This window comes from Sarcophilus harrisii, chromosome 1, assembly GCF_902635505.1.
Source record: "Sarcophilus harrisii chromosome 1, mSarHar1.11, whole genome shotgun sequence".
Taxonomy (NCBI): Eukaryota; Metazoa; Chordata; class Mammalia; order Dasyuromorphia; family Dasyuridae; genus Sarcophilus; species Sarcophilus harrisii.
The window spans coordinates 335487707-335515456 of NC_045426.1; the positions used below are offsets into that span (position 1 = coordinate 335487707).

General features: G+C 42.6%; 1 protein-coding gene across 6 annotated transcripts; it reads left to right on the forward strand.

Moving 5' to 3' along the window:
• The first annotated feature begins 4928 nt into the window (after positions 1-4928).
• Positions 4929-27665, forward strand: TFAP4 (transcription factor AP-4). 6 transcript variants are annotated; one of them, XM_023497721.2, is made up of 7 exons: positions 4929-5043; positions 19198-19363; positions 20960-21058; positions 22659-22829; positions 23689-23835; positions 25244-25411; positions 26570-27665. In XM_023497721.2, the coding sequence occupies exons 2-7, from the start codon at positions 19289-19291 to the stop codon at positions 26768-26770; spliced, it is 861 nt and encodes a 286-aa protein (XP_023353489.1). In that variant the 5' UTR covers positions 4929-5043; positions 19198-19288; the 3' UTR covers positions 26771-27665. The 6 variants fall into 6 exon arrangements, with proteins under 6 accessions (XP_023353489.1, XP_003761934.1, XP_031801467.1 ...); XM_003761886.4 differs by lacking the exon at positions 4929-5043 and adding an exon at positions 6034-6391; XM_031945607.1 differs by lacking the exon at positions 4929-5043 and adding an exon at positions 7013-7415.
• The last annotated feature ends 85 nt before the right edge of the window (positions 27666-27750 follow it).

Consider the following 27750-nt stretch of genomic DNA (forward strand, 5'->3'; position numbering starts at 1 on the left):
ATTTATCTCCCTTGTCCGTGTCCTTGCATACCTTGTAGCCTTGCATTCTTGGAATGTGCTCCTAACTTACTTTCATGTCTGAAAACTTACTTTCACCTAACTTCTGGTAAGCACAACCAAGAAAACATTGTACACGCAATAAGATTGTGTGATGATCAACTGTGATGGACTTGGCTCTTTTCAACAATAAGATGATTCAAGGCAATTCCAATTAATTTAGGATAGGAAGTGTCACCCCCATCCAGAGAAAGAACTATGGAGACTGAATGTTCGAAACATACTATTTTCACCTTTTTGTTTTTGTTTTTGTCTTTTTAATAGTTTTTCCCCTCTTGATTTGATTTTTCTTTTACAGCATGACAAACATGGAAATATATTTAGAAGAATTGCATATATTGAACCCATATCAAATTGCTTGCTGTCTTGGGGAGTAGGAAAGAGAGAAGGGAGGGAGAAAAATTTGAAACATGAGGTTTTGCAAAGATAAATGTTTAAAACTATCTTTGCTTATATTTGGAAAAATAAAATACTATTAAAAAAAAGAATAATTTCTTTCAAGATTCACCTCGTAGGAAATTCTCTATCCTCAAATTCTATTTACATGCTGTATTCTACCCTTATCCCTCCAGTGTAAATTTCAAATAGTCAGATTCCTCCTAATTTTACAGATGAAGAAATTGAGATATAGTATAGGAAGATGGTTAATAATAGAGTTAGGGTTTGAAATTAGGTCATTGGAACCTAAAACCAGTTCTTCTTCCTCTATATAGTTCCTTTCCATATTTAGAATGAGATTCCTAACTTTTTTAATCCTGCTATTCCTTGGCCTTCAGAAAACAATTTCTCCTATTCAATATGAAAAGAATTCATTCTTAAGTTTACCATTCACATACATTTAAGAAATAATGTAGGTCACTATTTTAGAATTTTTTAAAAATAAATTTTGGTTGATATTCTTCCTTTTTACATGCATCCCTCTCCATCCCACCTTCTTTCCCATCAAAAAAGCAATTTTTTGGGGGAGTAGATGACCTCTACCTTTATTTATTTTTTAAAAATAATAATAGCTTTTTATTTTTCAAAATACATGCAAAGACAGTTTTTAACATTTACCCTTGCAAAACCTTGTGTTTCATGTTTTCTCCCTTCTTCCCTCTCTACCTTTCCTATTCCTTTAGATAGCAAGTAATCTAATATAGGTTAAACATGTGAAATTCTTTTAAACATATTTTCATACTTATCATGCTGCATAAGAAAAGTCAGATCAAAAGGAGAAAAAATGAGAAAAAACAAGCAAGCAAACTATAACAAAAAAAGTGAAAATATTATGTTGTGATTCTTATTTAGTCCTGATAGTCCTCTTCTGGATGCAGATGGCTCTTTCCATCACAAGGAACTGAGATGAATCACTAAGTCCATCACAATTGATCATATAACTTGTTGTTGTTGTACAATGTTCTCTTAGTTCTACTCACTTCACTTAGTATCAGTTCATGTAAATTTCTCCAGCCTTTCAGAAATCAGTCTGATGATCGTTTCTTATTTTGTTACATTCATATACCATAACTTATTCAGTCACTTTCACTGATGGAAGTGATGAGCATCCACTCAATCAGAAAGCCATTTTTTAAAAGAGAACATTTAAAAAAAAAAAAGAGGAGGAAAAAAATCCCAGCATAACCTATCAATACATCAAAAAAAAAAAAAAATCTAAGAACATTTGCAGTATTTCACTGTGGACCTCTCACCTCTGTAAAAAGTATGTGTGTGGGATGTATGAAGGTATCTTCTCATATCTCTTAATTGGGGCCATGTTTGTTCTTTGTCATTTTGTAACATTTACCTTCAATTTTTTGATAGTTGTTCTTTCCACTTACATTGTTATTGTTTTTAAAGCTAAATTAGGGCTTTCAAGGTGCGAGTCTGGTGGGAGGAAGAGTTGGTTTAGCAATAATGTTATGAAGAGCCTAGAGAAGGTGTATCTAGGGAGAATGAAGTTGCAATAGTCCAGGTAACAAATGACAAAGCGCTTAGATTAGGGCGGTGGCTATAAAGACCTAAAAAGGGAATAGGCTAGGACAATGTGAAGAAACAATTCTTCCTATTTAAAGTACCTTCCCTCTCTCTTCTACCCACCAAATTTTACCCTTCAATTAAGGTCTAATTCAAGACTCCCACTTCTTCCTGTTACTGTCTGATTTCTCTTTGAGGATCTCTTAGCACAATATGTAGCACATAGTAGGTGCTGAATAAATGTTTACTGATTTCTTGATGAACTTATAGCATCTATCTGGCACTTAACCATGTATTTTGTTATCGTTAGCCTGCTTACTGAGTATCCTGACAAATCAATGAGACCATGAACTCTATGAGGTCTTATACATTTCTTTCATATTCCCCAGTGTTGTGTTGATTAATTGAAGTGCTGTTCTTAAAGGGGAGGGATATCACAGAAAGAAAGAGATAAGAAGGATCATTGTCTGAAACAGAAAGGAAGATATTAGAATCAAGTTTGTCCCAGCTTTGATGAGTGACAAAATTCTTAATTCCATGGGGAACATGCCAGGAGTACTGAGGTAGAGAGGTCAAGGTTATTTTGGGTCTGGACATAGCTTCCAGGAAATTGGAGCTTATCTCTCTTTTTCTTTCTTCTCCCACTCCTCCCCTCCCCCTTATTCAAATAGCTTTTAAATCCTGCCTCATCTGTGAACCTTCCTAAGGTTGATCAAAAGTCAATGAATAAGTGCCCTTTTTAACCCTGACCAAAGTAGGAATGGAATTTCCATGGAGACTCTTCTTTCCCCCCTACCAATTATCATAGGGATTATGATTTATGTTACTCACCTACATTACTTGAGCATCACAGTACACAATCCATTCTTTCACTTTCATTAGAGAGGTTGCTGCCCCTCAATGAAGATATGGGACAAAGCTCTCCAGATGCTCAGCTCATCACGTTTCCAAGTCTTCAAGGCCTTAGAGAGACCGAATTACTTTGCTCCAATGATTTTAACTCAGTAAACATTCTGAAGTACTCAACATGTCCTATATAATGAGTACTTACTGAGGGGGACACAAGAAATAGGCACAGTCCCTGCCCTCCTGGTACTTGAAATCTTTTTAGGGAGATCAAACTGAGAGGAGAGAAGAAGAATTAGAAAGCAGTTTTAAAGCAATATTCACAGAAGTGTGAAATAAATAGTGCAGCCTATATATTAAATTTCGAGGAGGTGATTTGGGGGTATGAAAATGAATTAAGGCTAAGAGATGAAAAGGGGAGTCAGCAGCATTTAAAGTGGTAAAGATAAAAATGAGTAGATATGTTTTTGGGTACTATGTGGACCTGGTCCCAACTCATCAGTAGACATTACTCTTCCTCTTGAATTCTGTAATCCAAAGTGGACTCTTCCTCACTTTGGTCACTCTCATCTTGCATTTCAGTGCCTATATACTGGCATCCTTCATGCCTAGAATTCATTCCCTTCTCACAGTCCCTCTCAGCCTTAACAATTCAGCTCAGATATTATCTGTATGAATCCTTTCTCAATGCCCTCAAACATCTAGTGTCTTCCCCCAATAATGTCTTCCCCTGAAAACTTTATTATATAAATATTTATCTTAGTATTTATGCTGCATAAAATTTTACAGAAAATTTAAAAAATTTTATTTCCCCCAGTTACATATAAAATATATTTTTGTTATACATATACATTTTAAAAACATATTTCCTTATCGGTTCTTTTTTTTTTATTTAATAACCTTTTATTTACAGGTTATATGCATGGATAACTTTACAGCATTAACAATTGCCAAACCTCTTGTTCCAATTTTTCACCTCTTACCCCCCTCCCCCCTCCCCCAGATTGCAGGATGACCAGTAGATGTTAAATACATTAAAATATAAATTAGATACACAATAAGTATACATGACCAAAACATTATTTTGCTGTATAAAAAGAATCAGACTCTGAAATATTGTACAATTAGCTTGTGAAGGAAATCAAAAATGCAGGTGGGCATAAATATAGGGAATGGGAATTCAATGTAATGGTTTTTAGTTATCTCCCAAAGTTCTTTCTCTGGGCATAGTTGGTTCAGTTCATTACTGCTCCATTGGAAATGATTGGTTGATCTCGTTGCTGAGGATGGCCAGGTAAAAACATATTTCCTTATGAATCATGTTGAGAGAGAAAAATCAGAATAAAAAAGGAAACCAGGAGAGAAAAAAAATGGAAAAGAAAAATAGAACATAGCATGTGTTGATTTATTCACTCTATAGTACTCTCTGAATGCAGATGGGGTTTTCCATCCAAAGTTTATTGGGATTGCCTTGGATCACTGAACCACTGAGAAGAACCAAGTCTGTCATAGTCGTTCATAGCACTACCTTGCTTTTGGTGTGTACAATGTTTTTCTGGTTCTGCTTGTTTCACTCAGCATCAGTACATGTAAATCTTTCCAGGCCTTTCGAAAATCAGCCTGTTGATTTTTTTTAATAGAACAATAATATTCTATGACTTTCATATACCATAACTTATTTAGCCATTCCCCAATTGATGGGCATCTACTCGTTTTCCAATTCTTTGCTACCATAAAGAAAGAGTTGCTAGAAACATTTTTGCACATATGGGTCCTTTTCTCTCTTTTATGATTTCTTTGGGATACAGACCTAGTAGTGTATGCTGCAGAAATTCTATTATGTTCTTGTCTTCCCCATCCACGTGTAAGGTCATTGAAAGTAGAGATCGCTTCAATTGGGACACGGGAGGTAGATACTTAATATAAATGCCTCTTGATTGATTATTCCTGAATAGAGCACATAGTTAATGTTGAAATACTAGAGGCGACATTTTCAATTGCTCACTACAGAGCAAACAGGATTCCTTCCTCCCTCTCCTCTTTACAGGTCCGCACGGAGATAAGAGTTAGTCTTTAACTTGACTGGTTCAGTCTTCGTTCTTCTAAGAACTTCTTAATGAAACGCTTATACGAATGAAGGGCCGGCCACCCGAGCAGAAGGAAGCCCGACACGGCACCCAAGAGGTATGTGTGAGAGATAAGACTGCATGTGCGGGATATATTAGGCAGCTTTCTCCTCGCCAGGGATATTGCTGGTCTGCAGCCTCCATTCACTTCCCATTCCCAGACCACTCCGGTCTTGTCTGCCTAGCTCAGGCCCAGCTTCCCTATCGATGGGTTCGGAATCCAAAGCCACACTGTATGTTTCTCCAGCTGAGAAGCTCCTTTCTCCCAGCTGCAAGGCTGGGATTCCCAGGACAGCAGCCGCAGAAGCAGCGGCGGCGCAGGTAGCGCCCAGAGCCGCGGGAGGGGAGGAGTTCTGGTGGCAGAGCCAGCCAGCCAGCAGGCTGGGACAACCAACCGGCCTCTGAAGTAAGCCCCGAAGTTACATGTGGGAAGTGGTGGTTGAGTGACGCAAGTTTTCAGGGGCCCCTTCACTATGAGGGAGCCCTCCCGAGCGGGCTGGACTTCGTGCAGTTGCAATATGAAAAGAAGAGGAAAACTGCCCAACACACCACGTACCCAAGAGCTAGTTTCTTCGCTCCAGCTGCTGCTGCTTGCTGCAAAGCTTTCCAACCTCTAATCCCCTTTCTCTTCCTCTTCTCCCCCTTACCGCGTAGAGGGGTGGGGGCGCACAGCCCTCCAGCACCTAATGCAGGTTCGGGGCGAGACTGCCGGGGGCGAGCTGCGTTTCTCTCATTTGCTGGGGTGGGTTTTTTTTTTTTTTTTTTTTTGCAATGCTTGCCAACCTGTCAGCTGATGGACCTCATCACCCATAGTGGCGCATGAAGCTCAGACAGTTTGCTTCATTCACACAGTCCTTCCCAGCCTGCCCACCGCAGCCCCCTCCCACCCCCTTGGCGGAAAAGAAGTGGTGCCGGCCCCTAGCCAAAGGCTATCCCCAGGGTTCCGCTCCCCTCTCGCCCCAGTCTCCCGCCAGCCCGGGGGGGCGCTGCAAATAGTCCTTTGTTTACATGCAATTCCTTACTCCGCGGAAGGAGGCTGGGGGAGTGCTGAGTTTTCACCAGCTGTTTCCCGCCTTGAAACAGACATCTGATCAGCTGCAAACACACATACACACACACTCACACACACGCACGGGGAGGCAGGCCGGAGAGACTTCCCCCTCCCTCCTTCCCCCCCACCCCCCTTGCCGCCAGCATCTGGGACCGGGAGAGCCAGCACCTCCGACGCTGCCCTTTGATTCGGATTTCCATTTTGCATTCTCCTGCGGATCGGGACCACGGACTTGGCTTTTGCAGAGGAGGGGGGGCCCGATCGCTATGGAGTATTTCATGGTGCCCGCTCAGAAGGTGCCCTCTTTGCAACATTTCAGGAAAACAGAGAAAGAAGTGATAGGAGGGCTCTGTAGGTGTGTACCACTCTCTCTCTCTCTCTTTTTTTCCTAATGCAACCCCTGGCCAGGCTGCCCTCGGCGCATGTGTGTGCATGGCATGGCACCGGCCCGACTCCTTTCTTAGGCGCCGCCGGGAGCTGAGGGGCTGCTGCACCGCGTGCGGAGGTCCGCAGGGGCTTCTCCTTTAGAGCGCCGGGACCCCAAGCAGCCCCTGAGCGCGCCCCAGCTACTTTTGTCTGGTGCAGGCGAGCGAGTCGCGACGTTTGTAAATTGCAAACAGACCCACGTGGTTCTGCAGCAGTCCCGGCCATGCTGGTCGCTTTCTCCCCCTCTTCCTCCTCCTCCCCCTCTCCCGCCGCGGCTTCCTTTCCCTCCTCCCCTTCACTCTGGCTCTCGCTTGGCGCTGAGATGGGCTCCTTTTCCCCCCTTTTTTTGCTGGGGGGAGGGGGAGAGGGACGGGACTCCGCGGGGTGCTGGCTTGCGGGGCTGGGGCGTGCACGGGGCCAGGTTGCGGGCAGCGGTGGCTACAATGCAGCCATGCTGCTCCTCCGCGCTGCTCCGGTCGGGTGGGGGTGGGGAAAGGAGGGAGGCAGTGTGCGTGTTTGCAAACAGCCGGGTCGGAATGGGGGTGTCCTTCTGTGCGTGGGCATGTGGGTATGGATGTGTGCGGGGGGGAGTGGTGCGGGTGCAGGTATCTGTTGCGTGGGCATGTAGGTTTGGGGCTTTTGGAGCCGGGCGCTTCGGAGCGAGTCTCCCGGGACGGGGCCACCGCTGACCCCCGGGCACGTTGGGGGCGGCTCGCCAGCGCTGGGGCGCTGTTTACCAGCGAGGCCTGGACGTGACTCTGCAGCCCTCTTGGAGTAGGCGGACCTCCGCCCGCCGTCTCCTGGGAGATGTAGTTCTCGCGGGCCCCTCGTGTGCGGGATTGTGGGAGCTGTAGGCGCTGCCCTGGCCACGCTTTCCATGCACAAAGCATGGTCCACGCGGGAGGGGGAGGGGCGGGGAGCTCCGGACGGACAGATTTACCACGAGTTGCGGGGTAGGCCTACTCTCCCCCCCACTCCCATCCCAGTCTGGGGGCCACCTTCCCCCCTCCCGTCTCCGGTTTCGTTCTGTGCCTTTCCACGTGGGTCTCTGCCACAAACTCCCAGACAGCACGTCCGCCAGCCCCCCAACCCCCAGGCAGAAAGTGAAAGAATCTAGTTTCCAAGCACTTTGTGTTTGTGTAGGGTTGGCCCTAACTACCCCGCCTGATTTGGGGATGGGGAAGTTGGCCCTTAACTTTCCGCGATTGGTTTTGGGGGTGCTAGGCAGCTCTCCCGCCTGCCCCAATAAGACTTCATGATTCACGGATGCCGTGTATCTGGGCAGGTGGCTGTGTAGGAGCAGCCAACCCAGACTCCCCCCGAAACTCTAGGGGCTTAGTGGGGTAAATTGACTGACCACGATTTAAAAGAAATGGCATGTGAACCCTATTTCTTCACTTTCTCATGGTCAGTGGGGAAATTTTTCTCGATTCTTCTGCCCTTGCACATCCAGACCCCCCCCCCCCCCCCCCCCCCCCCCCCCCCCCCCCCCCCCCCCACTAACTTACCTTTGCAGAGTTGTAGTGTAACCTTACATACCCCAATTTCTCTCGGGAGTCCGGTAGTGGAAAGGTATATAGGTAAAGGAACTTCTGTTTAGGGAACTAAGATTGGTTTGGTTAATTGGGGAGGGGGTCTTGAGAGCAAAGGAAATGAGGGAACTTTAAATCAGTTCTTGCCTTGGATCTTCACTTCAAACTCACTGTCAGGATCGCTAGCTTTCTTCCATTCATGTTGTTTGTCCAGCTCTGTCGATCACAGTCAGTAAGTAAAATAAAGGGCTTATAACCAGATGGTCTCAGAGGGCTCAGTGCTAATGTCATGTGATAAACTTTCCCAGAACTGACATTGGGGGTGGACAGAAGATCTTCATAGTGTAGTGGAAGTAGATGTGGACTTTAGAAGAAGACCTCTTAATAAGTCGTTTGACCTTGGTGATATTATTTTAGTTCTCTCTGAGCCTCTTTCCTTATCTGTGTTGTTCAGTCTCTTCTATTCTTTGTGACTCCATGGTGGGTTTTTTTTTTTTTTTTTTTTTTTTTTTTTTTTTGCGCAGAGATAGAATAGTTTGCCTTTTCCTTCTCCAGCTCATTTTACAGATGAGGAAACTGAAGCAAACAGGGTTAAGTGACTTGCCCAAGGTCACACGGATAATATTGTTTTAAGCCGATTTGTCCTCAGGAAGATGAATCTTCTGAATCTAGGTTCTATACTCTTTCTACTTAACGGCCTAGCTGCCCCCTTCTCTGTGAAATGGTGATAGAAAGCTTTGCATTATCTACTTAATTGCTACAGACTTAGTGATCTTAGGCAAATCACTTAACCCATCTCTTAGCCTCAGCTTCCTCAGATGTCAAATGAGAATTTGGATTTTTATATGCCTCTTGAGCTTATTGAGGGAAGTGCTTTGTAAAGTGATCAAATGCTATTGAAGTTCTAGCCATCGATTTTATTTGAACTTTGGGAGCTAAATCAGGAGTATACTTGGGTAAAGATATAGGAAGATAATCAGTAAAGATAATAGGAAGAAAATCCAACTGGGAAAGTTGTAGTATACTTCTCAGGGGAAGAGAAAAGGGGGGTTTTAAGTTGGTCCCGGAAGAATGATTTAAGTATGGATTGATAGACATTCCATAGCATCCAAGCCAAACTAATAGGAAAGGAGGAATATGGAGGGAGATTTAGGAAAGGAAGCAGAATCAGCCAGGAGGCAGCTGCTGTCCAGTCAGCCAGGGCTGAGCATGTGGAGAATGGGATTCCCAGGAATTTTGTTTTGACCACTTGGCAGTCCTTTCCCTATGAGGCTCCTGGGCATTTCACCAAATTGAAACCCAGGGTCTGAAGCTTCTACGGGCCTCTTGGAACCCTTGTTTGTGCTGGCGGGTATTCTTAAAAGTGTTTCTCTTTCCTTAATTTGTGTCTGTTCTACTCTTAAATAAGGGGTACCTTCCTTATACTGATTTCTGAAAGTGTGAGATACGGCAGAAACACCAATCCAGAACAGCTGTTTGCCCACCTGGTATGAGCTTGTGACCTGACTCTTACATTTCAGTGTCCTATGGGTCAGAACATACCCCTGAATTTATGTAAACCCAATCTCTGTCTAACCTGTGTACCCTGTGAAAGCAGGTGCAAAGCCTGTCCTTGACATCGAGAAATGGGCATGAACTGTAGCAAAGAGTATTTAGGCCAGGTGCAAGGAAAAACTTTTGATGATAGGTTTGGAATACAGAAGGAAATTGTGGTAGTATGCTGAATACTTACCTTAGGGAGAAAATAGTGGTCAGAGAAATAATGAATGTCCGAGCTAGAATTGGTCTTATTTAACCCTTTTTTGGTGTGTTTTGTGGATCCTTTTGGCAGTCTGGTGAAGAAGCCTTCTCAAAATCATGCTTTTAAATACATAAAATAACAAGGTTTGTAAAGGAAAATTATATTGAAATGCAGTTATTGCAATATTAAGTAGTGGACTACAGATTAAGAACCTCTGATAGAGTCCAATTCTGTCATTTTATAGGAAACAGCCCCAGAGTGGAAAAATGTTTTACTTGTTGCTATACAATGAGTTTATGGCAGAATGGATCTTTAGAACTCCGATTTTCTTACTTTTAGTCTAGGGCTGTGGTTACTACACAAAGTTTGAAGGAAGACTTCTAGAAAGGGTAAGATTTGGAAATGTAAAGAGGATATGGTGGGAATCTTTTTTTGTATAGGAATTAGTTAAGTGTGTTATAATAATAGGGCTGGGATTTATATAGTGCTTTGAGGTTTATAAGGAATTTATATACATGATTTTTCATTTGGTCCTCACAACAGCCCTTTGAGATAGATGTTTTAGCTATTCTTTCAGTTTCACAGATTTAGAAAATTGAGACTCAAGAGAGATACACTAACTAATATGTGGCTACATACACAACTAGTAAATGTGGGCCCAGGTTTTCCTCTGGTTCCAAGTTCAGTATTCTTTCTACTATGTATCATGTGGCCACTAATACCATGGTCCAATCAGATCAGAACCCTGTTAAGGGGAAGTTAAGAGTGAGGTTGGGGGGGAAAAGCACCAATTTTGGAATGGAGACTGGGTTTCAGATCCTCAGTTTCAACTCTCATCTCTGTACGATATTTGAAGGGGTCATCCATCCACCTCAGAGACTCAATTTCCTCATCTGTAAAAGAGAGATAATTCTTATATATTACTAATAGCGTGGGTGGAAAGCCTAAGTGGAAACCTTGTAAATCTTAGAAGCACTGTATAAATACTTTTTTTTTTTTTTTTTTAATCATTGTTAAGTGGTTAAGTGGGGAAAGGTTTTGGAAAAGGAAGGGAATAAGTATTAAGTATCTACTATTTGTTACACATTGTGCTAAGTACTTTACTAATGTTGTTATTAATGTTACCCATTGAGGTAGATACAATATTATTATCCACATTTTACAGTGGAGGAAACTGAGGCAAGCAGAAGTTAGGTCATATGCCCAAGAAAAGGTCTTGGAAGTCAGGCTGAAGAATTTGGAAATGAGTCTTTAAAATTCCTTCTAGCAGTAATGTTCTTTGGCTTTTGATTATAGTAAGCAGCATCTTCCTCATCTGGGAAATATTGGGTTGCTCCTTATTGGGAATTAGAATCAACTCTGGATGTGAATTGCTCAGATAAACCTTTGAAAAATTACAAAATAAATAACATTGAGTTTTCCTATTCCAATACATTTCCAGCTTATGCTGGTCTCATTTGATGAAAGGGAATTAGGTTCAAAATATATCTAATTTTTCCCATATCCACATAGAGAATAAGCGATTTTTTTTTTTTTGATTCAGGTTGATAGGAGTCATGTTCTGAGACTCCTTGGATATGGATACTATTTACTTAACTGTATGTGTTTTGGAGCAAGTAACAATTTCCTTAGGCCTTATATATTCTCTTCTATAAAATAATAAATCCAGCATTTAGATAGCAGTTGGTTTTGCAAAGTGTTTTACATTATAGTTATCTCATTTTCATCCTGCTAGAGATTTGGACTAATTCTGTGATCCCAAATATAAATGTAGGACCTGAGAAACTCAGGACAGAGATTTTGGATATAGCATCCTTTATAAGATGAAGTGTTGGTGAAGCTAAAATTTAGAAGCGTCCACATTGCCCTTGGGTCTTCAAGCTTCTGACACTACTAGCACCTAGGGAAATGTCCTGGAAGAGAAGGTTTCAGAGTTTCAGAGACTGTTGCATAGTATAAGAAGAATAGAAACCAAGTCTTTTGTGATTAAGCTGAAAAGTATTAATCTTATGTCTCAAGTTTTGCTTGGTAGCTAGTTACTCCTGCCTCCTAAGGATCTGCTAAATAATGTTGATCCTTTGTATTGTATGATGATTTGTAATTGGCAAAATGCATTTATAATTTTTTTTCTTCATTTGAGCCACACCACAGTCCTGTGCTATGGGTAGGGCAAGATTTGTCCCCATTTTACAATTGAGTAAATTAATATTTACTCAGCAGAATACATATTGCCCACCATCAGTTTCTATTTCCAACATTAATATAGTGCCCACCTAGTAAGTCCTTAATAAATGTTTGTGAATTGTTTGATTGTTTTTCAAAGAATTGGTGTTTTTAAAAAAAAAAAAAAAAAGACTTGAAGGCAGCTAGGTGGGGCAGTGGATAGAGCACCAGCCCCAAAGTCAGGAAGACCTGAGTTCAAATTTGGTCTCAGATACTTCACACTTCCTAGCTGTGTGACCCTGGGGAAGTCACTTAACCCCATTTGCCTCAGCAAAACAAACAAATAAATAAGTAAATAAGAGTTGGTGTTTGAAGACACTTGTGAAATCAAAATATCTGGATTTATTTTCTTTTGTGAATGTGGCCTTTCCAAAGCCTTGGTTTCCTCATTTGTAAAATGCAGAATAATACACCATCTGCCTTCCAGGATTATTGTGCTTAATCAGAGGGAAAGATGTTATTAACTGACATTTATATCCAGGGATATGCTGGTAAATGTTTTAACAGTTGGCTCTCTCCACACTTCAAGTTTAATCTTCATTATTAACATTCTTCATCACTTTCTTAAGTCTTGACAATCAATAAAACAATAAATCAAGCCCTGATTTAGGGTTTGCCAATTTCTGAGGTGTAAATTCTCACACTAAACGATTTTAATTGGCTCCCTGAAGCTGTCTCCAGTATAGTATCCTCTGTTTCTGTCACACTTTAAAGTCTGACAGAGGACTTTTTGTACCTTATGTCTCTTGAGTCTCCCAAGTAATCTTGTAAAATAAGGATAATAATACATTTAGTACTTTACTAAATGTATTATTATCCTTATTTTGCAGATGTGGAAATTAAGGCTCAGAAAAATTGAATGACTTAGAGAAATTATATCAGAGGCAAACTCTTTTCTCAATCGAGTCAATCACTATCCACTATACCACACTATATCATACCTTTTGTTTTGTTAAGAACTGAGGTCTGGGGAAACTGACCTATTGTTCTTATTGTTCCATCTCCTTAGAGGTACATCTCACCAGGCAGATATTAGGACTCCTCCCTGTGTTTCCATAGCACCCTCTACCTTCTCCCAACCTTAAAACAAAAAAATGAATATGTTTCCACACAGATTTAATGTTGGTTCTAAAGGTAGCTTTTTTTTGGCACTGTGCTTCAAGCTACTATCTGGTGTTCTGTATAGCGAACAGTATTCTGGTCCATTTAAAGGACTGTGATAATTGTTGCTCACGATGTTGACCTCCCTGGGCAAAGTAAAGTCCTCAAGTGCCTTATGAATCATCAAAGAAAAATTAAATTGGTCTTGATGGAGCTTTGGTGTTAAGTGTCATATTGGACTGAATAGAGGGATGTTCCCTCCTTCTCTCTCCCCTCCCTCCGATATCTGGCTTATTTAAAACCTGAGTGTGATCTGTAAATGATATACATAGCTATTTTTTTTCTTTCAAAAAGATTTCATTTTAGGGGTGTGCAGCTTGTATTTGAGGACAGGCCATGTTCAGTCCAATATGGCACATTGCATTGCGCTCTAATTCCTTTGAAAGGGACACATAGAAACATCTTTGATGATTCAAGGATCTACAATTCATTGATGGATTTTCTCCACTTCTTTGGTTCATAGGCATGAAAGAACCAGGAAAAGAATTAGGAAAGGGTTTCAATATATTTGTATCTTTAGCCTGAACACAATAGGCATTTAAAGTATGTTTGATGATTGATTAATAAAACTTATCAGCATTTGTCATAACCTTTAAGAAGCAGGAGTTATTTCTGTGCTTCAGTTAGATTTCTGAGAACCCCCCCCCCCAAAAAAAAAATGTAATTAGCTAGATCATAGCCTTACCTTTTTACCCCTACCTCATCAAGTTCCCATGATGGAGTTAGGTGAGCATCATAGAAATCAGAATGCTCCATCAACTGGAGCTGGAAGGAGCTCTAGGACATGGGACTTTAGAGTTAGAAAGGACTAAAGAAAACATCTAGTCCCACTCTTTCATTTTAATAAACTTGTATTTACATAGCTTTAATATTTGTAATGACTTTATATCTATTCATGTTATCTTCACAAAAACCTTATAAGTGTTATTATCCTCATTTTACCAAGAAGGAAACTGAGAGGCAGAGCCATTCAGTGAATTGCCTCATGGTTACATTGATAATTTAAGCACCTGAGGATTGAGTCTTCTGGCTTTTGGAGTCTGATGTTCTATCCACTACTTCCCGTGAGAAAGGAAGTCACTTATCCAGAGTCACACAGTTTATAAAGTGCAGAGCTTAGCTTTGAGTCTAGTTCTCTTAGCTCCAATTCAGTGTTTCTATTAAGCCTAGCTGAGAAATGATAGGGAAATAGTGTGAGAGCAGAAGTGGAAGGGGATTTGAATGGAGCAAGTCACAGTAGCTCCTAAGATGGGAATCATTGCTGGTCTTCTGTCTTGTTTTCTAAATTTTGATGAGATTCCAGGGAAACTTATTCCCCTAACCTCTCCCAAGACTGGGGTTATTATTGTAATTACAAAACTGTCCCGAGATCTTTTTCCTGATAACCAATAAAAATTAAGAAGCATTGAGGTTGGTCCTGGCCCCTTCCTGAGGGGAAGAAATCTGGGAATAGCCACAGATCACACTAGCTTCTCCTTTTTATCTGTGGGCTTTGAAGGACCCCAGAATTAAGGTGTCAGGATAGGAGTTACACACCTAGCTTCAGAAAAATCATTTGGGACTGAAGGGCAGGAAGGAGTATTATTGGTCAAAATTTTTTTTCTAAGCTCTTACTATGTTTGTGCCCAGAACTGTGCTAAGTACTGGGCATGCAAAAAGGTCCTTCTTTTTCAAGTTCATTTATTAGTCTTGGATGGATTGTTTGACTCTTCTCCCCCTTCCCCCCCTCAGCTTTTTCATCTATTAAATGGAGGGAATAATCCCAACCCCAACTGTTGCCTTCCTGGCAGTTTTAGAAGGATCAGTGAGAGAATGGATCTGAAAATAATCACAACCTACATTTATACAGGGGTTCCAGGGTTTAAGGGTTCCAGAATGCTCTCCCCTTTGAAACTGAAGTCCCAAGAGGAGAACTAATCTGCTCAATGTCAAGTAGGTAGTAAGCAATAGGGGTGGAATTTGAACTCAAGTCCTCTTGATTTGAATTTAGGACTAAACCCCTCCCATTGCCAGTAAATGTCAGAGATTCAAATCTGGGGCCAGGTCTCTTTACAGCATATCTTGTCAGCTTTATGATTTTCAGAGCACTTACTCTGAGATTCTCCCCATTTGATTTCTCACTTGGTGAAACAGTCCCTAAAATGTAATGGAGCTTGTACTAGAACCCAGGTGAAGGAAGTATCTGGACTTCCTGGGGGTAAGGAACACACTAATTGTGAATCAAGGAGAGTTTTTCTTGTCCCTGACCTCCCCAGCCCTGCCGTTGCTCAGATGTTCAGACTGTCTGGGCTTTGACCTTTCCCAAAACTATCCTCTTAAGGTGTTGACTTCCTACTATCAAATGATCTCAGAGGCTGCTAAAGAAGTTTAGGTCTATTCCATTATTACTCTCCTGCCCTAGGAGTCCTTAGAAAACTTTGGATCCTAACTTCAGCTATTGGTAGTTGAAGGGCCAAGATTTGTTTTGAGATTGTAGCTATTCCTGAAAGGGGTGGGGGATGGGGCTGACACCCTGAAGAGTCTTTGGAACAAAGAATTTGGAGCTGGAAGGAAAGATCTACAACGGATCCAACGGATGATTTCCCTGAGGCTTGGAGAGGGGAGGGTTGCCTAAAGTTGTACAGCTAGAGAGAGGTAGATTTGAATCCAGGCCTTCTGACTCCAAAATCCATTGCTTTTCATCCATTCAGGTCATTGTCCTTCTACTTTGGTCAAGTCTCCATAGCTTCCCATTTTATGGCCTTCCCATCAAAAGCCTTCTCCCCTCCCTCTTCCTCCCCCCCCCCCTCTTTCTCCCCACTAAGACAAAATATTCATTTATGGTGAAGTGGACTGGGAAACAGGAGAGATACGATTACAAACCCAGTGGTACCAACAATACCACTGATTTATTATGTGCCCTTGGGGGATTCAGTTCAGCAAATCTAAATCAATGTTCATTCATTCATTTAACAAGCATATGTTTTATTACTTGCTATGTGCTGGTCCCTGGGACTACAAAGACAGAAATGAAAATCAAGTCGCTCATCATCTAGGCTTCCTTTTCCTCATTTGCAAAATGAATTAGTTCTTCTCTGGTTCTGATGTCCTGTGTCTAGAAAACTTGGCCTGATCCTGTCCTTCTTGGAGGAGGACTATTATCTTGTTCTAGAACTATACCTGAGGTCAAGATTTAACTTCCAACTTTTTGGGGCAAACAGACTGTTTAGTTGTTAGGCTCTAGAAAGAAACTCATCTTGTCATTTTTTATGATATCTATGGTACAGTGTCTTCAATGAGAAGAGAGAGAGCTGAACATATCTGTGTATGTGTGATTGTATGTGCTTTTATTGGGTGAGAAGTAGCTTGAAACTTGTTAATGTTGACTTCTTTCTTGGGATTATAAACAGTGGATAGTGTGGTATAGACTTGAAATTGTATTAGAATCCTTCTTACATTTAGTAGCTTAGTGTGACCATGGATAAATTACTGAACCATTTTGAGCTTCAGTTTCCTTCATCTACAAAATAGGGATATCTGTAGTACCTAGCTTACAGAATTTGTTAGGAGGCTCAAATCATGTAATGTATGTATGCAAAGTACTTTGCAAACTTTAAAACAATAACATTGTTATTATCAGTTATAATCATCAGATAAACAATTTTTATTTACAAGATGTTTACGTTCTAATGGGAGAAGCAACAAAGATGCAAAAATAGCATATGTGTGTATAATATATATATGTGTGTGTGTATAGACAGAGTTAGTAAATATAATATACACACATAAGGTCATTTAGGAGGGAGATTATTTCATAAAGGGTAGGGATGATTATTCTCATTTGACAGTAGAGGAAAACCAAAACTGTAGTGGCTGGAGTCACCAAATGAGATAATGGTGCATCTGGTACTTTTTGAATATTATCGTCAGTTTTTCCTTCTTTGCCATAGGAGCAAACTATTCTAGATGTTGTATTTGTTTTCTGGGTTTTGGTGATAAGCCCCACCTTCCCTTTCTTTCTTTTCTTTCTTTTTTTTTTTTTTTTTTCTTTCTGAATTATATTGGGGAAAGGAGCCAGGGATGATCCCTTTTTTTTTTTTAACCCATGCCAAATCAAAGAATTATGTTGGGTTTCCTATTGTTATATATGTGAGGAGGTAAGTGATAGATTTCTCAGGGCTCTTTTATGGAGTAAATGACTTTAGGGTTAGATTCATCTCCTCCTGTGAGGATTTCTTAGGACCTGCCTCCCCCCAGCCTCTTTTTATTCAGTAGAATTTCCCAGGGATGGGATTGGAGGCAACAAGATTGCTGTTGATTCTCCTGGTTCAAGGTTTGAGGGAGGATACTGTGAGAAAAGAGGGGGACTGGGGCCCACTCTCCTGTCCCTGGGGCAGGTCGCCTAAAGAGGGGGCTTGGCAGGAAGCAGGCAGGAGCTGTGGTTTTGGGTGGGGCCAGCTGGCCTCTGCTGGGATCCCAGCATCTGGAAGCCATTATTTTAGGGGAGAAGGGGGGGAAAGGACCCAGAAAGGGAACTGGGGGGGGATACTTCTCATTCTAGGCCACACACACAGGCCCCTTGGGAGTGGTGGCATTCGTTACGCAGACTCTGTCCATCTGTCCCCTTTGCTTGTTAAATTTTCTCTTTTATTCCTCCTATCCCCCAGCTTCTTATGACCAACATTCTCCTCCTTCACCCGAAGTCTCATTGTCTTTCTTCCCCATTAGACTCTGCTGTCTATTCTTTAACAGTGAGGAGAATCCCAAAGGATGCTGGGGGTCCTGTCCTACAATAAGCTGGTACAGCCACCTCTGAGGGTACAGCAGGATATGACTCTGAGATGATACACTGGGTTCCCTGGGAGTTAGAGCAGAGAGGAAATCCCCTTTGAAGAGGAGGGTAACTGCTGTTCTGGGATGATTGAATGATGTGAGGTAGTTGGGAAAGAAGAAATGAATGATGGGGTGGGCTAACTAGATGTAGAATAAGACAGTTTTATTCTTGAAAAATCAGAGTTAAGGAAAATATATTGAACCATGGAAGACTTAGGGGAACATTGGCTGGATTACTAAGTCCCCAGATTCTTGACTGAGGGCCCTCTTTCCTTTGAAGCTGGAAGGAAGATGTTTTAGGACAAAGAAATCAGGGGTATATACTGGATATGCAAAAAGTTTCAATGCAGTCCAAAGCTTTGAGTAACTTCATTGCACTAAGACTTTTGGGACATCCTGTGTCTACATCAATTCACTTATTAACCAGGATCCTGAAGTTTTAGTCCCTACCTCCCATTGATTCGCCTTATGACCTTTTATCATAGATTTATGATCCTCAGAGTCCTCCTAATCTAGAACCCTCATGTATCCCCAGCAAGTTAAAGTCACTTGGCCAAGATCTTATGGTTAGTATTTCTCAGAAGTCAGATTTGAACTATAGGAGAGACAGTGTTCTTTTGGGGGCCTCCTCATGTAGTTCAGTTCACTTTCTTCTCTGTTTTCTCATCTGTGAAAGGGGGGGGTGTTGGACTAATTGATTTTTAAGGCCTCTTCTACTTAAATTCTATGATTGAAGTACAAGCTAGACATAAAAACAGGTTCATAAAAACGTCAATCCCAGATGACTCAGAGAGGGTTTTGAAGCCAGTTTCCAACCTGTGACAATAACTGTGGTTTTACTGGGAATTGTCTTTCAGTCTCTTTTCAGAGACCTGATCCTTCTAAGTGTCTGATGCTGTAAATGACTTAAGAGTTGTGGACAGAACTTCTGGGTTTGGGTCTTCTTTGAATCAGAGGACACACCAGAAGTAGAAGTGGGCACTGGATCAGCTTGGCTGTATTGCCTCGGTGTCAGATGGAAATGGATGATGGGTTTATGTTTATATCTCTGGGATGTATTAGTGACAGGAAGTGGGATTTTGTGTTCTTCTCTTAGCCCTCCCCTCCTTTTTGGATGGAAATATGTAAGGAAAGGGGGAGGAGAGCTATTCAAGGAGGCCTGACAGAGATGGGGATGCTAAAGGAGATGCATCAGTTTATATCCCTCTCTCCTTCCTCCTGGAAGGTCTCTTGCTAATTGATGGATGGATTTCTTTCCCCTTGCAGCCTGGCCAACATTCCATTGACCCCAGAGACCCAGAGGGACCAGGAGCGTCGGATACGTCGGGAGATTGCCAACAGCAATGAGAGAAGGCGAATGCAGAGCATTAATGCGGGGTTCCAATCCCTGAAAACCCTCATCCCACACACAGATGGAGAGAAACTCAGCAAGGTGAGTAGGAGCCAGCCTGGGAGATCTTTAGAAAGAAAGATACTTGAGGTGACTGTTTCACAGCTTGAACCCCCCCTTAATTATTAAAATGTGGCCAGAAATGAAGGGGAATCGATGCCAGTTTTGTCAAATGTTTTTCAAAATGAAATTCTTCTTTTCAAGTCTGATTGACTAGTCTTTTTTTTCCTTTGGACAAGGAAAAGAAGGAACAGGGAGAAGGGAGGTGGTAATGAAAACTTTTTGTTGCTGTTATTTGATCTTTATGATTCTTGACTGTTAAACTATAAGCTTCTTGATAACAGGATAGATCTCAATATCTTTGCTCTACAGCATCTTGCACAGTGTGTTGCCCATAACAGGTAGTTAATTTTTTAGCTTTTTAAAATTGTTCAGTCTGAATGACCAGTAAATGGGTTTTCTTATGTTAAAAAAAAAAAGTTTAATTTTTATTGATGCCTTTTGTTTTTATATCACATCTGTTTCCAGAACTCCCTAATTTCTTGCTGGCAAATCATCCCCCTGTAACAAAAGTTTTAAGAAGCAAGAGTAAAAAAGAAGTTCAGTAAAAGCACCTAATCAATTATAGGGGTAGTATCTGATAGCATTAATAGTATTTGGCCATTGTAGTCCCCTACCTCTGTAACGAATGGAGGGTAAGCAAATGGGTTTTCAGCACTTATATTGTTCCATTTGCTTACTGTCTGCCCAGCCTTGTGCATGACAACATGGGGAGGAATAAAGAAAGACACTCAGCCTCTCCCCTAGAAAATGTTTATAAAGGCAGGAAGGTCATAGTAGTCTGGTGTAAGGAGGAAGACCAGAGGTGGGCAATGATGATGGCCTGGAGGAGGCAAGATGAACTTGGTCTTTAAAGTCTTAGGATTCCAAGGGAAAGGGAGGAAGGGAGAAGTATATTAAGTGGCAGAGACAGCGTGAACAAAGGCAGGAGATGAGAGAGAGAGAGTGTATGTGCGTGCATGTGTGTGTGCATGCATGCGTGTGCGTGTGCCTGCCTGTGTATGCCTGCCTGTGTATGCCTGCCTGTGTATGCATGTGCAGGAGACAACAAGAAGGGCAGATCAACTTTCCTTTTTCAAAATTTCCCTAATCTGATCTCAGACACTTAACACTTCCTAGCTGTGGGACCCTAAATGTGTGCTGCCGCAGGGAAAAAAAAAAGAATGGGTTTACATTTGGACTAGAGATAGTCTCTAAGAGTATCCCTCATTATTACTAAATATTAAATCTTATGATGCTGTGAAATGACGCTCTAAATCCCAAAGTAAGAAGCACAGTTTGGTGTAATGGGTCTTGGTTCCTGGGAACTCGTGGGGCTGAAAAGAGAGCAAACAGCCGAGAAGCTCTCCAAAGCCACTTTCCATTTACTGAATAGATCTTGTTTTGTACCAATTTATTTGTGTAACCTTTTCCCCATTTGAATATAGTCTTCTTGAGAGTGCTTACTCTGGCTCCCCAGTGCTCAGCACAGTGCCTGACCTCAGTAAAGGCTTAATCAATACTTGTGGATTGATTTTGACCAGGATAGGATGGAAATTCTGACCTTTTTGCACCCTCTTCTTCCTCCTTTCTTGGCAGGCAGCCATTCTTCAACAGACAGCAGAATACATCTTTTCCCTGGAGCAGGAAAAAACAAGGCTCTTACAACAGAACACACAACTCAAACGCTTTATCCAGGTAAGATGCACTTTGGGCATATGGCTTCCACCTCAAGTCCTTGCTGGTTCATCCACTATGTTCCTGAATAATAGGAATATTTCTTCTGGACATGTCACCATCCTTCATGGGCTGAAAGCATCCTGGATAGTTCTACTTTACAAGGGCACAATTGCTACTAGTTTGGGAACACCTCAGAAGAAGGTATAAATTTCACTTGGCTGGCAGGTCAGCCTGCCCATAACTGGACAGCAAAGCAGTTGCTTTTCACATGACAGAGTATGAATTTGATCAGGGATATAAAAGTTGATCAACAAGCTAGGGAGATTCACCTTAAAGTCAGGAGATTGGGGCTTTTTTTTTTTTTTTTTGACCCTGATATAAAGTCACTTTGTCCCTTCTTTTTTTACTGGATCTCAGTTTTCTCCCTCATGGAGCTTCTGTTGAAGTTAGGGAAAGTAGCAGTCCCAGGAAAGTGGTTCATATCTGAAGCACTTGATCAACTCAGTTAAGTGGATTGAGTTGAGACTGATCAGAGAAGGGGAAGATGAAGTTAGAGTGGAAGATTCAGGAGATTTCCTGAAGAAGGTGAAGCTTAAGCTTGACCTATTCTCCTGTCTCCTACAAAGAACATTGGCCCCTGTATGTGAGTAGATGCTGTGCTGAGTCCTCTGAAGCAGGGCCCTAAGTAAGAAGCACAGCCCAAATGGCTATGTAAATCAGAGACCTGGTTCTGGGTGTGTGGATGTGGGTGTGTGGAGGGAGGTGGGTTGTTGAATGCCTCAATTGTTTCTCTCTGAGAGCTATATTCCCATGAAGTTGTATAAGTCAGATTTTTGTAAATATTGCTACTATATTGCATTAGGTAGATTTCTTTCCAAGCATTATTGAAGATACTGTTTGTTTTGATGTAGGAAAAATAAGGTGTGTGTGGGGGGAACATGGAAAAGGAGAGTGGGGTTTTTTCATCATTTTACAAAAAAATTAACAGTTTAGTTTAGGTGATTTCCTAAGGCTCATTTTACCCCTAGAGGTAGGATTCTAGGATCAAATTATTGTGAAGCTTTTGTGTCCAACTCTTCATAACCTCAAGGACCATACTGTCCATGGGGTTTTCTTAGTCAAAAAATAAAAATACTAGAGTAATTTGTCATTTCCTTCTCCAGAGGATTAAAGCAAACAGGTTAAGTGACCTGCTCAGTATCACTCAGCTAGTACATGTCTGAGGCTATCTTTGAATTCAGGCCTAGTGATCTAGCCACTGAGCCACCTAACTACCTCTAGTACGCAGGTCATTGTTATTTGCTGGTCTGGGGTTGGAATCCAATTTTCCACCATCCTTCATTTTGTGATATCATACTGTTCTGCTAGGGGAGCTAGCTATTTAAGGAATCCTATGGTGAAAAGCTTGTAGGTTAAGTTGGATTTTCATGTAGTGGGTTTGCTTAGCATCAGGGTCACCTGCATTTGACTGCCAATACATTGATTGTCCCCAGCTTGGATGGGGGCTGGCGTGTCTTTCTCCAGCCCTTCCCACGGGGCTCCGGACCAGCCATACATCCTTCCCTGGGTGGGATGCATTGGCCACTGACTCCCTCCTCCTCCCCCTCGGGGTGCCCAGGAATTGAGTGGCTCATCTCCCAAACGGCGGAGGGCAGAGGATAAGGACGAGGGCATTGGCTCGCCAGACATCTGGGAGGATGAGAAGGCTGAAGACCTGAGGCGAGAGATGATCGAGTTGAGGCAGCAGCTGGACAAGGAGCGTTCAGTCCGAATGATGCTGGAGGAGCAGGTGAGTTGGGAGGGCATGGGCAGCACTGGGCTCCCACCTATGTTTACTAATCTCCTAGTGTAGACCTTTTATGCCCCCTGGTGGAGGTGAAGGGATCCAACCCCCCTCTCTATCTTGTGGTCTGGTGACAAGGGGTTCCCCTCTTAGAATGTTATTCCTCTTACTATGGTGGGCAGAGCTTTAGGTAAGAAACATTGAGCCTTGATTAGTTTTCTTACTAAGTGCTGGGTAAGGCACAGTGACCTGGTTAGCTGTCATTATTCAAAGGCAGTCAACCTTCTCGTGCTTAAAAAGTATTAGTGTCTGTCTACTTTGTACAGCGTGCTTGGGATATTTCAAAATCTGACTGTCCCCAAGATAGCTGTGGATTAGTGAAGAGCACCTGACTGAAGTCATATAGGTTTCCTGTGTGTTCTTGGGCCTCAGTTTCCTTACTTGTATAATAAAGGGGCAGGACTGAATGACTTCTAAGGTCTCTTCCAGCTTTGATAGTCTATATTCTATCTTCTGAGGTATCTTTAAAGCTCTTATAGCCTATGTTCCATAGTCCCTTCCATTTTGAGCATTCTTTGTATTACGTTCCATGTCTCTTCTAGCTCTTAAATGTTCTGTTGTTCTAAGGTCTTTCCTACCTCTGACATTCTAAGTTGTCTGTTCTGGGGACTTTTCTAGCTCTGCCATGCTATGTTCTAAGTGCTTTTCAGTTGTAGCATTCCATATTCTGGAGGTTGAGGGTAGATGAACTTTGGCCTTCAGGGGGTTTCAGTGAGAGGGCTGTTCCCTTAGTCCTTTGATCTCAAGCTGGTGATGGGGTAGGAAAGCTCCCAAGCCTAGTCTCCTGAGTCAGCCCTACCCACAGGTACGTTCTCTGGAGGCTCACATGTACCCTGAGAAGCTGAAGGTGATTGCCCAGCAAGTCCAGCTACAGCAACAACAGGAGCAGGTGAGATTGCTGCACCAAGAGAAGCTGGAGCGTGAGCAGCAGCAACAGCAGCTCCGCACACAGGTGAGTGTGGCGTATCTGTGTCACTGTCACCATCCTGAGCAGGCAAGGCCAGCTTTGGAAGTTTGGCCAGCTGTAGAGAGAGGCTCTGGCAGAATGGAGAAATCTGTGGCCAGAAGCTAAGCAACCTGGCTTCCAAGTGATTTCCATTCTAGGCCTCAGGTATCTTCTTTCTATATATTGAGAAGGTTGGACCAGATAATCTAGTCCTTTCCTGCATTGATTCTGGCCTGTGCCTCTGTCTGGCAGTCAGGGAGCCGTTACTGATGCCTCTTACAAACCCTGCTCTGTACTGGTAGTTTTGTTAGTGAGATGAAAAGGTACCCTTAAAGGATTTACAGGACATTTGGGATATATACAGGGCATTCAGACATGCAAGAATTAGAGAGCAAGTTAAGGCAGTTTGTAATGGCCTAATTTAGTAGTGGTGTAGACCACTGGTTCCCAACCTATGGATTATGGACCCCTTGGGAGTTGTGGAATTATTAAAGGGGATTTGTGAGCTGTCATATTGTCACTGTACATATTGAGAGGTAGTGGGAAGAGTGCTGGATATGGGGACAGGAAAATTTGGCTGCAATCCCACTTGAGACATTTACTAGCTATAGACAAGCCATTAACCTCTTAGAGCCTCATTTTTCCTCATCCACAGAATTGGGGCAATAATGATTTGAGTTGCCTCACAGCGTTGTGAAGAAAGTGCTTTCTGCAACTTAAAACACTTTATATAAATGTTATCATTCTCCTTTTTCAGCTAGTAAGACAGTTTCAGGTGGGGTTGGGTTCCTCATTTTTTTTTTTTTTTCCTTTAAAAAGAGGTCTTTATATTTGAGAGATAGGAACCACTTAAAAGATAGATTTTTAGATCATAAGAGTTCAGAGAATGCTTCATGAAGGATTTGGGATATTTCAAGATGATTAGAATTTGGAGAGTCCCAAAGAAGGGATTTCTGTCTGGTAGGGACACATCATGGATCGAAAGCATAGAAATGGTAGTCACCATATTTGATTGTAGAAACAGTGAGGAGAATATCTTAGAATGTCAGGGGTAGGTGCAGGGGACTGGTGCTGTCACAGGCTTACCAGAGAAGGTGGACAAATTGTGGAGGGCCTTGAATGTCAGACTAAGGAAGGAGTTTGAATTTTACTTTCCAGTTCTTAGCATGTTCCAGTTCCTAGAATGATCAGATCAATTAGGAGGTAGCCAGAAATGATACAAAAAGAGTTTAGACTAGAGGCATGAGCAGTTCATAATGGAAAATATTCATGGATATGAGAGATTTTTGTAGGAAGAGTTGGCAGGATTTTGTGTATGACTGCATGTCAGGAACAAAGCAAGGGGAAATAACCCCTTCGTGGGGAACAGAACCTGCATCTTAAGGCCAATTATTGTCTTCTCTCTATTCTGTAGCTCCTGCCCCATCATGGGCCTCCACCAGCTCCCACCCACCATCCGACAGTGATTGTGCCTGCTCCTCAACCCCCACCCTCCCACCATGTCAACGTAGTCACCATGGGTCCTTCATCAGTCATCAACTCAGTCTCCACATCCCGGCAAAACCTGGACACCATCGTGCAGGTAAAGAAAGGAGGGACAAGGTGTGCTCTGAGAGACTGGTGAGGGTGCTGTCATTTTAGGAAGAGTGAGGTAGAGAGAGAGACCTAACCAGGGTTCACAGGGTCCGTAAATTTGGTTGGGGGAAGAAAATTAATCTCCATTTTCACTAGTGTGATACTGCTCTGAGCTTCCTCATCAGTAAAGTGAGAATAATATTTATGTGTCTTAGAGATCTGTTGGGAAGATCAGAGATAGTGGATGTATACAAAGCCCTCTACTGAGGAGTCAAACAGAGAGTTTGGAAATGCTGGGGAGGTTGGGGGGGGAGAGCTGAGAGATCTGATCTGAGCCGGCTCCTGGCCTTGAGGAGGTGAGAACAGAGTGTATCCATGCTAACTTAACACTGCTGGGGTTACTTTACGGTCCCTTTGATTTCTGGGCCTGGTCATCTGGGGCCTTGTGTATAAGAGTGCTTTTTCTGCTTTCTCACTCGTGGTCATCTGATGGTCCACAGGGCCACAGGAAGTGGGCTGGCATCAGATGTGCTCTGCTATATTAGAGAAAGCTTGATCTCTCTCTGGCTCAGACTGATCAGAGATTCGGGTTTTCCTTACATAGTTGCTTAAGCTTTGGGAGTGATATGAAGAAATCTGAAAGACTTCTAGTTTTGATAGAGAAGTTACAAATAACTTTTATTGAGTTAATAGGGAGTGAGGTTAAAAAAAAAAAAACTGAAAACTTTCCTTCAAAAAATAGCTAGCCTGGTCTGTTAACAAAACTTCGTCAGGTCAGTAAAAAGCACTTTTTAAACCAACTTCATTGTTTTCTAAATCCCATCCAACTTCTCTATAGTGAGTTAGGTCTTACGTGTCAATTTTGCTGAAGGTATATTTAACTGTGTTGTAGGCATGGGGGTAAAGAGGGTGGGAGGTCAAATAGATGGCCAGGAGGGGACACAGTGGCCACCTTTGCTCTGACCTGTTCCTAAGTATATCCCATCTAGATTGACCAAAGTGGAGAGGCCTTGGCCTCCAAGTGAGAGATTTAGAGGAGAAGGGAGGGTTTGGGAAGATCTCTTAAGGCTAGGTTTTTTGGAAGTGGGGTCATGGGCCGGCCTAGGGAGCTCATGAACTGGAGGCCTAATCAGTGTCCTTGCTCTTACCTCCCACCTCTTCTTAGGCAATTCAGCACATCGAGGGCACACAAGAGCAGGAGGAACAGGAACAAGAAGAGCAGCGGCGGGCAGTGATTGTGAAGCCACCAGTCCGGGCCTGCCCGGGAGCCCCTGCCTCTGACACAGCTTCAGACTCAGAGGCCTCCGACAGTGATGCTATGGACCAGAGCAAGGAGGACCCAGCAGGGGATGGGGATCTCCCCTGACCCCCCCCATAGCCCTCCTCTTCCCCCACCCTCAGGGGGGCAAGGGGGCAAGGGCAATAGTGGGGAGAAACACTCGAGATTTTTACAAAATTACAATGTCATTTGGGTCTCTTTTATGACCTCTTTTCAATACTGTAATTCTTTAACAAAGCCAACACACCCAACTTTGGAGGGGGCTGGGGAAGGATGGAGGACAGAGCTGGAACCCAGGTGGTACCAGGGGGCCAGGGCAGGCTAGAAGAGGTTGGGGAAGAAGTCAGGGCCCTCCCTGGACCCTCTCCACCAAACCATTTTGCATTTAATTTTAAAGGGGGAAAAATATACCAATATTTCTTCCCTCCTCTTAGAAGCCAGCCCTGGCACAGTGACTATCCCCTCCATTCCACCACTTGTTCCCCTCCTTTCTCCCCCTTCTTCTTCCTCCTCCCTCCCTCTTGTTTTTTCCTCTTTCCCCTTTAAGCACTTAAATGGATTTGGGGGCTGTGGGTCTGGCTGGGCTGGGGCTGTTTGGGGGCCTGGGTGGGGGTGGGTGTGTATGTTGCTTCTTAGTTTGGGGTTTTCTCATGCCCCCTCCTCCCTTTCCACCTGGCTCAGCACTAGGATTAGCTGTTATTCTTTACCCCCCTCAACCTTTTCCCCCTAGGTTTACCCCCTCCTCCAGCCACAGCTGTCTGTCCTTTTCTTTCTTTCTCTTTTTTCTTTCTTTCTCTCCCTCTTCCTTCCTTCTTTCCTTCCTTCCTTTCTTGGTTTTGTCTGTTGTTGTTTTTTACAATTTTGAGGTCTCTGTGTTCGGGGAGAAGCTATTATATTTTGTTAAGAAATGGGGAAAAAAAAAAACCAAGGCCACTGTGCCTTTGTAAAGATACAAAATAAAGTTTGTACTTTGTTTTTTAGAGCCTTTGCCTCCTGCTGACTTTCTGTCCTGAGATGGGCTGGTGGTGGTTAGGAGCCTCATCTTCCACCCAAGCCAGGTGGCGGGT

Bases quoted from the DNA above. Each gene is read 5' to 3' on its own strand.
- TFAP4 (XM_003761886.4), top strand. From the start codon at position 6,303: ATGGAGTATTTCATGGTGCCCGCTCAGAAGGTGCCCTCTTTGCAACAT. The intron at 23,836-25,243 runs GTGAGTGTGGCG...TCTATTCTGTAG, and splicing joins AACAGCAGCTCCGCACACAG to CTCCTGCCCCATCATGGGCC. The intron at 25,412-26,569 runs GTAAAGAAAGGA...ACCTCTTCTTAG, and splicing joins ACCTGGACACCATCGTGCAG to GCAATTCAGCACATCGAGGG.